Source organism: Candoia aspera, chromosome 14, assembly GCF_035149785.1.
Source record: "Candoia aspera isolate rCanAsp1 chromosome 14, rCanAsp1.hap2, whole genome shotgun sequence".
NCBI lineage: Eukaryota > Metazoa > Chordata > Lepidosauria > Squamata > Boidae > Candoia > Candoia aspera.
The window spans coordinates 1,412,755-1,429,099 of record NC_086166.1 but is presented as its reverse complement, the minus strand read 5'-3'; the positions used below and the strand labels follow the sequence as shown (position 1 = coordinate 1,429,099).

General features: G+C 50.6%; 1 protein-coding gene across 1 annotated transcript; it reads right to left on the bottom strand.

The window, feature by feature from the left end:
- Window positions 1-1,274: 1,274 nt before the first annotated feature.
- On the bottom strand, window positions 1,275-16,008 carry TOP3A (DNA topoisomerase III alpha). The gene is made up of 19 exons (XM_063314690.1): window positions 15,599-16,008; window positions 14,817-14,876; window positions 14,459-14,532; window positions 13,918-13,993; window positions 12,977-13,085; window positions 11,522-11,665; window positions 10,790-10,960; window positions 10,405-10,505; window positions 10,242-10,316; window positions 9,616-9,698; window positions 8,338-8,545; window positions 7,695-7,880; window positions 7,348-7,477; window positions 6,329-6,442; window positions 6,070-6,235; window positions 5,006-5,149; window positions 3,737-3,859; window positions 2,591-3,279; window positions 1,275-2,179 (listed from the first exon to the last, which is right to left on the bottom strand). The coding sequence occupies exons 1-19, from the start codon at window positions 15,785-15,787 to the stop codon at window positions 2,004-2,006; spliced, it is 3,018 nt and encodes a 1,005-aa protein (XP_063170760.1). The 5' UTR covers window positions 15,788-16,008; the 3' UTR covers window positions 1,275-2,003.
- Window positions 16,009-16,345: the final 337 nt, after the last annotated feature.

The window sequence follows — 16,345 nt, the reverse complement described above, 5'->3', positions numbered from 1 at the left end:
CAAAGTGGTCATTAAGCGAATCAGCTGATTTTGTGACCTTTTTGTGGTGGTCATTAAGCGAATCACATTCCCTATTGATTTTGCTTGCCAGAAGCCAGCTGGGAAGGTCAAAAATGGTGATCACATGACCATAGGATGCTGCGACAGTCATAAACGCAAACTGGTTGCCAAGTGCCCGTATTGTGATCACGTGGACCCTGTGACAGTCGTGCGAGCACTGGTTGCAAGTTTTTTTTTCCCAGCAGCGTCCTAAGTTTGAACCATCACTAAACAAATGGTCATTAAGTGAGGACTACCTATACTTTTAAAAGTGGCTAGTTACAGTGAGGGGGTGGATGTTGAGGTGAAGTCACAGCAGATATTGGTATTAGAGGAGAGACAGAACTTTTGGGAAATGAGCCCTTTTACACAAATGATTTGCACTTCTGCAGTTCTGCAAAGCAGGTAGCCTACAAACAGGGCTACTGCCAAACTCTTGCTTATCTGATCTTTTAAAAAATGAGCTCTTTCCTCCCACCAAGTGCTGCTTTCTTACTAGTGTCTGAAAACCAAGCTTTATATATTGTTTGAAGGAAAATCCTGCATACCCACATTGACGATGGGAAGATTTGGGTGCTGACATTCTTACAGGCTGCCGCAAGGAGAGCATAAGCCGCTACTCCATTTGCAGTGATGTCCGGGCTCCGTATAAATGTTAAAGCCTGAAACTTCACAGCAGAATCTGAAGATGCATTTCAGACAAAAAAGTGCTCTCCCCAAAGAGACTTGTGAGCCCTGGGAAATTGTTTTAACTTCAGTATATCCTGCTGATTGCAACTGAAAGCTTCATAGTGAGAAATTACAGGTAGTCCTTAATGACATTAGGGACTAGAAAATTGGTTGTTAAGTGGTGTGGTCATTAAAGCGAGGGACCACGTCACTGGAGCAGATTTTACAACCATTTTTATGATGGTCCTAAGTGAGAATACAGGCTGTAAAGCACCTTTTCCCAGAGACTCTGTAACTTTGGACCGTCGTTAAGCGAGGACTACCTGTATTTCTTTGAAGGCTTAGCTTCTGTCTTGAAGCTGAAAAGGGAATGCAGTGATTTTGTTGTCCTTCACCTTTAGGGTTAGACTTGGAAAATCTGAAGCCAGTTCCCATGGCTTGCCACATACATACACCTCAAAACATTGCAAAATCTGCAAACCACAAACCAGCCTTTGATGTAAACTTGAGACACTTTCAATACTACTTAGATACGGTTGAATATTGGGACACCCAACACACAAAGCTTAAGCCAAGCATACACTTTAATTTAAAAAATATCCACATCACTTTGGACCTGGGCAGCGGCTGCCCTTTCAATCGTAAGAATATCGCGTTTAGCAGGAGACGAAGATAAGTTAGAAATACTAAGGTTAAACTCTGCTGTTTTTATGCGTGTTTGATATATTCCTTTTGAATAAATTATCAAGGCTGCTCATCCAGTTTACAGGGAGAGGCAGAGTGGGACTTGCACATAGGAAAAGCTTGCTCAGCTTTGAAATTCCAAGAAAGCATCAGTCATCCAATGAGTTCCAGTTCTTTGGGAAGCACCCCCTCCCCATTTAAATTCCCAAAGAAAAGAAAAGCTTTCTAAAATCACGCATCTCGGCAAAGTGTTAAGTCTAAAGCAGTGTTTCTCCACCTTGGCCTCCTTAAGATGGGTGGACTTCATCTCCCAGAATTCCCCACCAGTGATGCTGGCTGGGGGATTCTGGGAGTTGAAGTCCACCCATCCTAAAGTGGCCAAGGTGGAGAAACACGGATGTAAAGCCTTCCCCAATCCCACCTATACTTTGAAACTTAGAGAATGTAGAGAATTGAGGCCTGGGTGTCCCTGCTTTGCAAGAAACACGCCTGATCTTTCAGCAGCCCACTTCCTGAAGAGTCTGGTGCTCCACCGCTCTGATGCTTCGATTTGCAAACAGGCCTTGAGTCTCCCCAGCAAATAGCTTGGCCTCACTGCAGGCCACGCCGCTTCAGTGATTCTGTGGACACGTTGCCTTGGTGTGCCCAGGCTGGTGGCAGAGGCTGCACGTCCGTGGTCTCTTCACAGGGGCCAAGGAGGAATCGCTGTCTGATCTCTTGGCTTTGGCTCCCGGCCCCCGTTCGGCCCATTCTCCCGTGAAGTGGCCCGAAGGAAAAGGGGTGGCTGCTGGAGGAGGAGAGGAGAAGATTTGGCAAGTTTTAAGTCACCCGGAAACGGGGTCTCCCCATTTTGGCATCCTCCGATTGCCTGGAACTTTGGAAGTTGCCGTTCCAACACCTCTGGGAAGGCCCAACAAGCTGGTTCAAGCTCGGCGTTGGCCAGGATGGATGCGGGGCTGAGAAATTGGGCTGCCTGTCTCCAGCTCAGGGCAACTCGGGTGGTCAGCTGCCGCCCCTGGCCTCTCCCCCACCCCGAGCTCTTGCAGGCGACGCTTGCTGAAGCGTGTGGCAAAGCGTCCTGCCAGTCCGGGTGGGGGAAGGCTCCCAGTTCTCAAGCTAAGTTCGTTCATTTAAAAAAGTACCAGGCAGACCCCGCTCGCCAGCCTCGCCCATCCAAAGATTCCCGCCCCTCACTCACCAGGCAATGGGCACTCGTCTGCCCACTCGAAGAAGCCGCACTGCTGCTCCCTCGGCTTGGAGCAGGTGTGGAACTGGCGCCCCTTATTGGGTCCGTCCTTCTGGACCATCCTGGTGACTGCGGGCTGGTTGCACCTGCAGAGCGCGCCTCCTTGGCCGGTGCCGGCTCCTGGATGGGGGCCTCCCCTCCTGGGACCTGCTGTGCTCCTTTGCCCTTGCAGGGAAGCGCCCTGGGGCAGTGCCAGGAGCCTGTCCGTGCCATTCTGCTCGCTGTCTGGCTGCTGCTGGTCGCACCACAGGAAGAACCGGCAGCTGCTGGCACCGCACTTGTAGAACTGCCTACCCTGGTTGGGCCCTTCCTTCCGGACCGTGAGCAGCAGGGCCTCCTCCCCGCAGTTGCACACCACGGTGTTCCCACCCATGTCAGCGGGCACCGGGGGAGTCCTGGGCGCCATTGCAGGGGGGGGCGGAGGAGCAAGCAAGCCCCGGCCCCGGCTTTGAATTGTACCGTTGAGGGAACGGTGGACTTCCCGGGAGAGATTCCTCGGCTGGGTTGGGGCCCTGGCTGGCCCTTGCAGGTACTTCAGGTCTAGGATCTCCCTGAGATTTTCATCGCAGCCACCAACGCAACCCACAAATTCCAGAGGCATCATGGCAGGGAGGCTGCCCCTCTTGAACCTGAATTTCAGCCTGGAGGAGAGAAGGGGAGCCGTTGGCACTGCAGCCCAACAGCATGGAAGATTCCGTTCAACTCCTGCATCCCAGTGACCATCTGCTGACAGACTTTGACCTCAAGCTCTTGCAAAGAGGGTCTGTCCAGGGTCGTTAAAACGTGGAAAGAGCGAGCAAGCAAATGCTTTAGTTAGTGTAAATCAAGCGATCGAGTGTGCACAAACAGCCGCAGCACTCCCAGGCCCAAGCAAGGAGGCCCTCCCTCCGGCTGGTGGTGGTGAGGGCGGACCGTGTGCCCCAGCCAGGAAAAATTTCCTCCTACGGGTTTCCTGAGCTTGAGGGTGGGGGCAGAGCAAACACTCAGCTGAAATGCGAACGCGGCTCGAGTTTTCAAACAGTGCAAAAATGACCTGCTCGGGACATTCCGACCCACCAGAGAAACAAAGCTCGACAACTTCCCTGTGCCGAGACTCACCGATGCACTGGAGGCGGCTTGCAGACCTCGCAGACAGAATCATCCTTGCTGACTTCCAACACGGAGTCAGGAAACCAGATCGCGGATTTACAAGCGGGGTAGCCCAAGCAGCCGAGATAGAAGCTGGGGAAACGTAATGGAAACATCACAACAGGCAGGAGATATGCTAATTACTGATCGAGAATCGAGGCGCCTGCTTGCAGGTGACCATCGGGGGGGGACAAAGTGGGGATGTTTTCTCTGCTGGTGCCCTTTGATCTCTGCTGCTCCCCCAGAGGGTCCGTGGGCCATGAAGGAGAGTAAACGTGAAAGGGGGTTTCAGGCTTAGGGCTCCTTTGAAAGGCTCTGGTAGGGAAGAGCGAAGTCTCCCTGGTGAGGTTTGATATCTGCGGTGGGTCTGAGTCACAACAAAGAAACGGTTCGTGGGTAGTCCTCACTTAACCACCATTCATTTACTGATGGTTCAGACTTACAATGGTGCAGAAAAAAACAACTTACAACTGGTACTCAAACTTATGTTGCAGCGACCCCATGGTCACGTGATCACAATTTGGGCGCTTGGCAACTGGTTCGCATTTATGACCATTGCAGCGTCCTGTGGTCACACAATTGCCATTTTTTTACCTTCCTGGCCAGCTTCTGGCAAGCTAAATCAATGGGGAATTGCATGATTCACTTAACCACCACATGGTTCACTTAACCTTGTGGTGATTCACTAAATGACTGTTGCAAAAAGGTCATAAAATTGGGTAAGATTTGCTTAATGACCGCTTTGCTTAGCAACTGAAATTCTGGTCTCAATTGTGGTCATTAAGTGAGGACTACCTGTACCATAATCATCTGGAATTTTTTTTACTTCCCATGCCAGTGTCCTCAGATTTCCTGGTGGCCTCCCATCCACAATCAAGCCAAGTCTAGCCTTGCTTAGCTTTTGAAATCAGGCAGGGAATGCCACTGCAAAGGTTCACTATTCTAGAAGATTTTGTTACCTCTGAGGTCTGCAAGTTGTCAGCTGCCTGATTTTCTGTACAGATTAAATTTTCCCCTTGGATAGCCAATTAAAACTCTTGCTGCTGCAAACTGCAAGGTTTGGGCCTCCTTCGTTCCCTCTGAACGCCACACTTTTGAACTGGCAAGTTAGGGAGCTCAATACTTCTCTCGCTATTACTTTTGTGAATGCTTTGTTTGTTTGTTTGTGTGGGCAAAGTTGCTATAAAACATCTGCTATTCCAACTAGGAGGCTGTGCTTCTTCTAACATGCCAACACACCCTCCATTCTTCTTGGCCTTCAAGATCATGTCTGAGTTGCACTGGGGACACTTCCTAACCGGATCCGGCATTGCAGGGTAAATGTCATCTTCTTGTGCAACGTGAGCCACTTCCCCAAAATAGTGAGACAAAGCCTCGTCCAGCCTGAAAAGACAAACGAAGCATGCAAAGGGTTTGTGGATTGTAAGCATTTGTGTGGAAAACATACGGACACGTTAGCTTTATTTCAGGGGAGATTTCTGAGAAAAAACCCAGGGGGAAACAGCTTGTGGCTTCCCACGTGATGTCGGGTTACAGCTCTCTGTAACTCTGCCTGCTGACTAAGCAGATAGACATTCATGCAAACTGGAGTCCAATAATTTCTGGAAAGCCACAGTGCCCTGGAGGAGAGACGGGATCCAAAGGAGGCAACTTTGCAATGAAATAAAAGGGAGAAATGGCAGGAGAGGTTCTGTTCTGTTGTTTTAAAAAGGGAAGTATCACTAAAGGCCCTTTCTTTAAAACGCAGAAAACAGGGATACCACAAGCTCAGAGGGAAGGCTGTTCCCCACCCAATTTCTTTTGGTAGATGGCTATGTGAGGTTTTTTTTAAAATTATTATTTATTTATTTATCCATCCATCCATCCATCCGATTTGTCCCTGCCCATCTCCTCCCATTGGGGGACTCTTGTCAACAAAGAGGGGGATACGAAGGGGGATAATTGTGTCCACAAAGAACTACTAGTCATTAATACATAAACAACTAGTAGTTCTTTGTGGACACAATTATCTCAATCAAGGCAGGGCCTAAACGCCATTCAGCAGTGGGCTAGCAGCACCGACTGTTAAGTCCCATGATATATTACGTATCCACTTTTTCAAATTTGCCAAACGAGTAGTCCCCTTGCGGAGAAGAAATCAAGGCCAAGAGGGATTTATTTACAGCTCCTCCTGGTTTTTTGGCTGCCCCTCCTCTCCCTCTCCACTGCACGCCAGCAGTACAAAAAGCAAAGCCGTTCCAGCAAGGGGTTACGGAGCCCCACTGTCTCCCCCCAAACTCAGGCAGGAACTCCTCGGCACTCACTGCTTGGCCTTGGCCACGGCGGCCACGAAGACCTGCTTATATTTCTGGATCTGCTCTCGGAGCACGACAGCCTTATCCTTCTTCCCCTCGCAAATCAGCTTCAAGTCATTTTCTAGCTCGGCCCGAAGGTCAGGCTTGGACATCTCGTAGCCCATGGAGTCGTAGCCTGGGGGCAGGAGGGCAAGGAAGGTGGAGGAAAGGTTTCGAGGGAGGGCTGGCTTTTAGCGCCTGGCGAAAGGCCAGCAGGGCCAGTTCTTACCTTCCACCAGCCCCATCCCCAGGTGTCCTGGCAGGAACCTCTGATCTGGGGTGAGCCCCACGTACAGGCGGGACTTGATGGTCTCAATGTGCTCTGCGTGGGTGGCGTCAGTCCCTGGAAGTCAAGCGTCCCCGTGAGCTTCCCAGGGCCACGTGAGCGGCCCAGGCCTCTTTGCTGCTCAGGTGCCTTAGAGGTCCATCAACTGACCCCAAACCCAACCTTTTGCCTTTCAGACATGCAGCTCTCAACAATCCCCCACTCCATGCTGGGAACTGCAGCTGACACTTACAGGCAGTGGAGGGGAGCTCCGGGCACTCCTGGCAATATTTACATCACAAACCAAGGAGTTTCAGTTTGCTCCAGTCCCTGAAGACAACAATGATGCAATGCAGCCTAGCCTCAGGGCTCCGGCCTGCTCCTGTTGGCTGGGATTCCTATATAGGCAGTCCTCGACTTACGATCACAACTGGGACTGGAATTTCCATCCTAAGTTGTTGCGGTCATAGGTCTAGTCACCACGTGACTGGACCCAATTTTACGACCATTTTTACAGCAGTTGTTGAATGAATCACCATGGTCATTAAGCAAACCCAGCTTCCCCAATGGGCATTTTTTGCCGGAAAATGGAAAAAAGTCAGAAAACATGATCACATGACTGCAGGACACTACAACCTGTCATAAATGTGAGCCGGCTGCCAAGCACCCAAGCCGCGATCTTGTGCCCACAGGGGTGGGGGGGATGACGTTTTGCAGCGCTCAGAAGTGCTTTACAGGCCATAAAGCACCCCTTCCGAGGCTGTCGTAACTTCAGACCATCACTAAACAAGCGGTCATAAGTCAAGGGCTACCTGTAATCCTCAGCCCCTTTCTCTGTTCCTGCTCTCAGACTGCCCTGCTCTGCCCCCAGAGCACGCATTGCACCAGAGGCTTCCCAACAGAGAAACCCTCTGCAGCAGGGAATCGGAGGAGCCACATTTGAACCATCAGTCGATGGAACTTCCCCGGAGCTCAGGACTGACCGATGCCATGTTTCTCCATCAGGGAAATGAGGTCCGCTTCTGTGAGCAGCTGGGGTGGGCTGGTGTCCCCTTCCACCATCTCCACCATGGTGGGTTGAAAGCAAGACCCCTTCTCATAGAGGGGGATGACCTGCAAGTAGGGCGGGGGAACAAGAGAATACGGGAGGCTGAGGAAGGGGGGTTACCTGCGAGATCTAAAAAAGGAGGGGAGAAATACGAAAGGTGCGTATTGATAGCTCAGATGGAGGCCATGAGTGGGGAGCAGTTTTTCTCTGCCTCTCAAGATACTACTGGAGTACCTCTGCTAAGGAGAGGGGCCGCATCTGCTTGCTGCTGAGCGCTTGTACCTTATCGCTCCACCTTTCGTATGGGTAGACCTCCAGGTAGTTTCTGGCGAGGACCATCAATCCATGAGCAACGAAGCGCTCGTTAGAAATGTCGATCTCCACCGTCGTTTCTTGCCCTTTAGCATCATCCGAACAGCAGGCCAGAAAGTGGCGGACGATGAATTCATACAGGCGCTGGTCGTTCCCCTGGCAGGATACAGAGGAGGTTGCCAAGGGAACAGACACTGGAGGGAAGTTGTGTGTGTGGGCGGGGGGGAGACGGGGGAAAACGGATTTGTATACACGTTAAGATAACCCTTCTCTTCTCCAAGAGCAGCAAGGAATTCTGCACACACTGGAGCAGCATTCCCCAAACATCTGCCAGCAAAGGCACTTCCCTTTTCAAGTGAGTCCTGGAGTTTGCCTGCAATACGCACCTGGAGATACCAGGAATAAATATTGCCAGAGTGAAGACTTTTACCAAGAGGAATGTATTTCTGTCCTCTTTTAAAAGGGCACTTTATAAAACACCGCTTTATACTTCACTTCTTCTCAGATCCCCTGGCGATGGCAGGTTAGCAAAATGCGCAGATGACAAATTTCTACCTCTCCAGAAGCAAAGCTGGGCCTGATGCCAAGGGGATCTCCCGCTGCATGGACTCACCTGCAAACTGCCGACACATTTGGTGGGATGAATGGGAGGGTGGGCCTGGTCTGATTTTGTTCCACGCCGTGGGGTTGGCCCCCCTCGGTCGAGGATCCCCTGTGCAAAGGCTCCCCAGCGGGGGTCTTCGGTCTGAAGGTGCACCAGGTGGAAGAGGTCTAAGTCTTCAGGGAAAATGTTGGTCTCTGTTCGAGGATAACTTATGTACCTTAAAACAAGGAAGGGAAAAGGCTCCTTTTTAAGAAGTACTTTTTAGGAACAGCCAACACAGAGAGGAAGGTTTGGGAAAAGCCACTAAGGCCACTGAATCCCGCCACTTGTTTGCTGCAAAAGCCTCCATGACAGACGGCCCTCCACCCTCTGCTTGAGCACATCCAGCGACGAGGAGCCCACCGCTACCCCATTTCCGTGGCCAAACTGTTCTTCCTGTCTCTTTTCAGAAGGAATCTCTTTTTCTTAAGACCACGATTGCTTGTTCTGTCCTGTGGAATGACAGGGAACGGGTCTTAACAGGTAGTCCTTGACTTACGTCCACAATTGGGACTGGAACTTCCATTGCTAAGCGAGGGAGTTGTTAAGTGAGCGACGCCCAATTTCACCACCTTTTTTGCTATGGTCGTTAAGCGAATATGGCTTCCCATTAACTTTGTTGGAAGCCAGCTGGGAAGGTTGCAAATGGTGATGACATGACCCTGGAATGCTGCGACCGCCCTAAGTGCGAGCCGGTTGCCAAGAGCCTGAATTTTGATCATGTGACTGCAGGGATGCTGCAACCATCATTAAGTGCAAGGACCGGTCGCAAGTCACTTTTTTCAGCACTGTTGTAATTTCCAATGGTCGCTAAACGAATGGTCGTAAATTGAGGACTATCTGTAGTTATTTACTCAGATTTACGGGCCTTTCCAGCCAGGAGACTCCAAGGCCTTGCTCTTCCTGAGAACCTTGTCAGGCACTTGAAGAGAACTCTGTCAGCCCCCACCGCCACCCCAGTCACCTTTCTCAGAGCTATACTGGGCTACCCAGTTCCCTTAGCTTCTCCTCTTAGGAGACCAGTTTCCAGCTTCCTGATCATATCTGGTTTCACACAACACACAGCTTAGTTGCGTTTCTAGCATGCTCCATCCCTAAAGATGGGGGGTGATGGGAGAGAAGAAATATTGAAATAAATCTTCCAGGTAAAACCCCCCACAGAACTGAAGCAGCATTATCCTATGAGCCCCCCCTGCTTGCAGCCCTCATCCCACACTGGGCCACCCACAGAGGAACAGCCGCTCTCACCCTTGGGTGTAAAGCTTCTCGGCAATCTTCATGGTCTCCTTGGCATTTATTTTCAGTTTACGAGAGGCCAGTTTCTCAAGTTCCTGGGCCAGAAGAGGAGGAGGAAAAACATGCTTGATCACTGCACGGCAAGAGGCCTTTGATGCCCCTCTGCCCATATGAAATAGACAGGACTCCCCAAGTCGGGAACGCAAGCGTGCCTCCGGCGCCTGAAAACTGGTGATTTCCCCCAGCCCAGCAACTAATTATGCAATTCTCACAGGGACACGTTCCCGTTATTAAAAGATGGATTTTGCTGTTGGGATGGAGATCCCGCCAGACCAAGTCAAAACATTTCTCAGATTTAGTCACTTTTCTGCTCCTCTGAACGTCTAACTCAGTGCTCTCAACCATGGCAACTTGAAGAGGGGTGGACTTCAACTCCCAGAATTCCCCAGCCAGTGTGCTGACTGAGGAATTCTGGGGGTTGAAGTCCACCCATCTCCAAGTTGCCAAGGCTGAGAGGCCCTGGTCTAACGTGAGGCTTCCAGAAGAGGATCCACCATAAGTAAGGGGGGGTTGGATCAGAAACTCAACCGAGATCTCTTCTTATTCTAACTTCAGACCCACGTTTTTCCAATGCGTACCACGGTGTCCAACGGGAGAGGTCTCCATTTACTCTTCGGCTTGCTTCCAACCTCCACAACTGTGGCCAGAGGAGCCTAAGACAAACCCAAGTGGGAAGACAATGTTCTTCATTGGTCCTTGCAGAGTGAAAAAGGAAGGGGGCCAGACAGCTCTGCTGCCTACCTCCATGCACATCTGGTAGAGCACGAGGCACGCCGTGTGGTTGAAAAGACGATGCCTCTTCCAGCTGAAGTCCACTGTGCCCTCCTCGTGGTCGTGAGCCACTGCAGGGAGAGGAGGAATCAAGGCTCAGCATCACCAAGGCAACCTGCGGCCCCGTTCTGCAGGGAGCCGCGGAAAGAGGCCCGCATGGGAGGAAGGGGATCCTACTCAGCAGCTGCTGGAGTCCAAAAGGATAACATGGAGATGGCAGGTGAACCGAGGCAGTTTCTAGCTCTTACGCGTTTTAAGCAGGAAAGGCAATTGGATCGAAAGGAGAAGCACGTTCCCGCTATCTCTTTCACAGTCCAGGTATTTTCCAGCCCGCGCTTAACGTCCTGAGCCCTACCTTTAATTTTGTAGAAGGTTTCTTGAACAAAGGCCTGGATAGCTTTGAATCTTTCCACCACGAAGCCCAGGGTGGGGAACTGACAGCTCCCATAGCTGATCAGCTGTTCCGCTAACACCTCAGGGAAGATCTTCTGAAGCCTCAGTGTCTGGAACCGGGTAAAGGCAGCACCTGGTCAAAGATGCAGAAACTCAAGGGCCAATGTGAAAGGAAAACGACGTGCCTGGCCACGTCAGAAGAGGCAAGAGTTATTGAACAGGCCCAGAGAGTGACAACAACGTTCAGCTGGTGACGTCACAACTCAAAGGGAAAAAAAAATTACAGGTAGTCCTTGCTTAACAACCACAATTGGGACCAGAATTTTGGTTGCTAAGCACAGTGGCCATTCAGCAAATCTGGCCTGATTTCATTACCTTTTTTGCGGCAGTCATTAAGTGAATCACATGGCTGTTAAGCAAACCATTAAGCGAATCATGTGGTTTCCCATTGATTTTGTTTGCATGAAGCCGGTCAGGAAGGTAAAAACTGGCGATTGTAAATGCGAACCGGTTGCCAAGCGCCCAAATTGTGATTATGAGACTGCGGGGACACTGCGATGGTCCAGCACCGTCGTAAGACCAAACCATCACTAAACGAATGGTTGTTAAGCGAGGACTACCCGTACATTGTTCTCCTCAGCACCTCCAGCCAGCGTTTGGGCCTATGGACTGCCCACCGTGCTTCCTCTCTTACCTATTCTGAGATCCAGCTCCTGCCTGACCTCCACAGCGTTGCTGATGTTCGGATCTGGCTGGGTGAGGTTCTCGCAAGCGGCCCGGATGGCCCGAGGTGTGATCTCTGAGAAGCGGGCTCGGAACACCTGCAGGTTTGGCTTCACTGTCCAAAGAAAGGTTCGCGGCAGGTTGAGCCAGGCAGGCAAAGCAAGAGCGTGCAGAGAAAGACGCCTCCTTACCGCGGTTGGGGGACGGTCTTATTCTCAGCATCGGAAGCGGTCTGAGCGGTCCCCCGGAAAACAGCATCAGCACTGACCGCTTAGGCAGGCTGGACTCATGGGCTAACGGAGCATCACTCTCCAAACCCGGGCCCACGGACCGCCACCCCTTTCTCTCAATCCACAACTGCCCAAACTCAAAGGCAATGTCCGGGGCCGTTCTTTCCAAAATTAGCGCGTCGTATTTCTAGTCTAAGAACGGACCCATGCCAAGTACTGACTTAAAACCCAGGTCCTTCTATAGTATCTGCTTGCTATAATCCACCAGAAACTCAGGTAGATTTATGGGGGGGGGGGGATTCTTTTCATTCTCCCCCCACAAGTTGGGTTGAGAGACAGTGTCTGACACCAAGTCACCTAGTGAGTTTCTATGGAGATTCCTTGAACTTGTGGGGAGAAAGGAGAGCCACATGGCTAACTGTTCTCACACTTTGCAGCACAGTCCTTATTATTCCCATTTGCTCAAGGGGCTCTTACTCAGAGCGGTAGGACTGCACTGAAACACAAGAGAGAACCTACAGGTAGTCCTCGCTTAACAACCACAATTGGGACAGGAATTTTGGTCGCTAAGCAATGCAGTCATTAAGCGAGGCACCATGAGACGGGATCCAATTTTACTACCATTTTGTGAAGGTTGTAAAGCGAGTCACGCAATCATAAAGAGAATCGCAATGGTCATAAAGCAAATCAATTGTTTCCAGTTGATTTTTCATGTCAGAAGTTGGCTGGGAAGGTTGCATATCATGATCACATGACCACGGGATGCTGCAAACGGTCATAAACACGAGCCAGTTGCCAAGTGCCCAAATCATAATCATGTGACTGTGGGGGTGGTGCAACGGTTGTAACTTGGAGGGCAGGTCGTAAGTAACCTTTTTTAGCTCCGTCGTATCTCCAAACCGTCGTTAAACGAATGACTGTTAAGCGAGGACTACCTGTATGGCCTCCTGTGTAGGAACCTTGGGATATAAACAGTCAGATTTCCCAAACTGCAACAATTCACGACTCTTCAGCTGCTTGGCACACCCCCCATCAGAAAGTAGCTAGCAGCAGAACCTTCAAGGACTCAACACAGTTAAATAAAAACTGTGTGGCTTCTATGCTTGCCCTTGGCCAAAATTTCTGTTCTGGAGAGTCACACTAGGACTGTGAATTGTGAACCCCAATGTCCTGCCCTTCACCCCATCTCCACACACCTGCTTTACAAACGTTGATGATTTCAAAGCCAATGTTCTCCCCTTCACGATCACAATCGGTCCAGATCACCAGGGCCTGGCACTGCAGAACCTCTCGCTCAAGCGTGCGCTGGAATTGGTAACAGGATAGCAACATGAAACAACAGGGGAGAAAGAGCCACACTTCTGGAATAAGAGATAAACCAAGAGTCATCAAAGATATTTCAGATGTCCATGGTTAGAATCTGGACATCAGCTGGCATTTGAGAATAATTCCAGCTTTTGAATGTGTAAGGCGTATCAATCACCCTTACACGCACAGGTGCACAGGTGCAGAGGCACAGTGTGGAGTAGAAACAGGGTTGGGGATACCAAGCTATCTAGTCTGACGTCTCTGGAGAGCGCCAGGATGGCTAACGCTGAACGATGATGCTTTTACAGCACACCTTTTGGCAGCAGAGTCCAACCAGGTAGACGCTGCTCAAGTGTTTTCAGAAACAAGCCAACAGGGTTTTCATCTCTGATACAGAATACCATTTTGGCTGGTACCCTAAACACTGTTATCTAGTGGTTAATTTCAGGTCAAAAGGATATGGCACTTGTTATACGTGGCCTAGCAGAAAAACACATCAGCTATGTTTAAACAGCTAAGAATTATATCCTTCCCCATCACATGGGTTTACAAGTAAATTCACGATCTCCAACATTCTGTAAGTAAGAGTCGCTGCAGTGATGTTTTTCCAGGATTAGGAGCAGATGGGTTCTAAATTAATCCAAAGAGCATTGTGGAAGATAAATCTCAAATTGGACTATCTAACTTGGTTGTCAAAGTAGCATCAAGGGAGATCACTTTACTGAGGAAAACAAGAGGAAACTTTCATCAGTCAGAAACTATAGCCACCGAAAAGGATAAAGGATACCTTTGCCTCTGATTAAAACAGGAGGCCATAAGCAGCACAAACCTTAACGTCCACGTAGTTTTCAGGGCAGAATTTCTCAATTTCTGCATCAAAGAGGACCAGGGGGTTACAGCTGTGCCTGTGGAAGAGCATCAGAGGAAGGCATATGAGAAAAAGGCATCAGGAAAAAGCAAGGGATTAAAGAAACGCCATCCAGATTCTAAACACATCTATGCCTACAGTGATAATTACCTCTGCTCTGGTTCAAAATCTCATTATATTTATTTATTTATTAATCAAATTTATCGCCAAATTTATCATTATATGATTGGAGAAAGCCAGCTTGATCTAGTGGTTAAGGTGCTGGGCTAGAAACCAGGAGACGGTGAGTTCTAGTCTTGCCCTAGGCCTGAAAGCCGGCCGGGTGACCTTGGGCCAGCCCCTCTCTCCCAGCCCAGCTCACCTCACAGGGTTGTTGTTGTGGGGAAAATAGGAGGAGGAAGGAGTATTAGGTATGTTCGCCGCCTTGAGTTATTTATAAAAATAATAAAGGCGGGAAAATAAATAAATAAATAAATATCCCTCTTGATCTGTCGGTACGTACCATTTCCGAAATGGTGACTTGAAGTCGTGAGCCAGCAAGTGTCCAGACACAGATGTCATAATCAAAGTTACATTCTGCATAAAACAGAGTAACACAAATTACCCTTGGCAATGCTAAATGCTCGTCTGCAAAGGTGGATTCCTATCTATATCATTTCTAACCCATTTTTTAATCCTTTTAGACTCACTGAGATTACAAAATTTATGCTTCATATTTTGCCACTTCGTTGTATTTTTAGGTTTTAGTTGTATAAATATTAAAAATCAAAATCATTTTAATATCACTGTTATATCCAGAGTTTTATGCATGCAGTGATAAGAGGTACACACAGAACTATGATGGACAGTTTGACACAAACCTGGTTAAACAAGTGATACTGGAATTCATAGATCTTGTTGAACTTGGACATTCCTTCCCTCTAGAAAGAAAAACAATTCTAATCCATAAGAAAGCAGCTTAGCAAAATAAAGAAATAACCAATACGCATCTCAGATAAATATCTTGAGAGACATCTCTAAAATCAGGATGGTTATGGCTATTGTCCAATAAGCCATGATATTTATACTGTATACAGAATGTAACTTTGCTACTATCGGCTCCACATAGCATTTGACTAAACCGAGGTTCTTAAAACCGCTTGATCCAATTACACCTTTTCCCAGTCTTGATTAAAGTCATGACCACCTCCCCCCCAGACCGTTGTTTCACACAAGCATCTCAGCAGCAGAGGTCCCAAACTGGATCTTTGACTCAGAAACAAGCAACCACAAATTGCTCCATTAATCCCGCAATACGCCCAAATTACCCCCTCAAGGGTCATTACCCCCAATTTAAGAACCACTGGACGAGATGTAAACTTGCAGCTTCCCAGCCCATCAACAGAAGTAAACGGCCACCATCACCACGGACGCGCTGTACTTTCTGTTCCGTGGGCAATTAGTCGTACTAACGTTCGCATTTCCACACCCATGCCAGTGTGATTTTTGGTTCGTCTTACAAACTGGAATTCAGATTGCCACGCTGGGCCTTTATCTCAGCCCTAGGTGAACTGGCTCCTGAAATGAATTCCAAGCCCGCTGACCAGGAGAAATCCCACGTCCGGGAAAGCGGACCGGGAGGCTGGCTTTCGCGCGCTCCTACCCGCCGCATCCTGCCGCTCGAAAGGATGTCTGCGATCCCGCGGGCGGCGTCGTTCTTCTCCGCCACGCAGAGCGCCTTCCGGACGCTTCCGAGCGCCATGGTCCCCGCGGCCGGACGGCGGCAGAGACTCGAGGCCCGGGAGAAGAGCCTCGCGGCGCCACAAGCAAGCCGTCCGGCCCGACCGGTCATCCTACGGCCCAGCCGGCCCAGCTCCGGCCCATCGCGGATCGCTCCTCCGGGCTGCGAGCCCCCACGGGTCGCAGAGGCGGCCGGGGTCCTGCGGGGCGGCGGCTCGGAAGCCGAGGCGGCCGGGGCTGCCCCGTCCTTCAGAGGCCCTTCGAGGCCGGGCCTGGGGGCGGGCGTCCGCCTCTCCTCCGGTCCCGGCGGGCAGCAGCTGCTCCCCCGCTCCGCTCCAGCTGGGCCGCGGAGCCTTTGGGCCCCCGCCCCTCTAAGCTCCCCCTCCGCGCTTCTTATCCCCCCGGGACGGAGGGGGTGGCCCCTCCTCTGCCCCCCGCCCCCAATGCCCGCCCCTGCCCGTCAGTGCCGCCCCCCGCAGGCTCGCCCCCTCCCGCCCGTCCACACTAGGCCTGCGCCCCCCGCCCGGGCCCTGCCCCTGCCCCGACCCGGGGCCCCTTCCCGACCAGACGGGGCGCCACAGCTGGCCCTCCGCGCCCTTTCCCCCGTCAGCTCCCGCCGTATTTCGCGCCAAGCCCCGTCGCAAGCGGCGGCGGCAAAGCGGATTGGCGG

Coding starts and splice junctions, on each gene's coding strand:
- TOP3A (XM_063314690.1), bottom strand. CDS start 15,787: ATGACCGGTCGGGCCGGACGGCTTGCTTGTGGCGCCGCGAGGCTCTTC. Junction 7,478..7,694: donor ACGAAAGGTGGAGCGATAAG/GTACAAGCGCTC, acceptor CCCTACTTGCAG/GTCATCCCCCTCTATGAGAA. Junction 2,180..2,590: donor AGACGAGTGCCCATTGCCTG/GTGAGTGAGGGG, acceptor CTCCTCCTCCAG/CAGCCACCCCTTTTCCTTCG.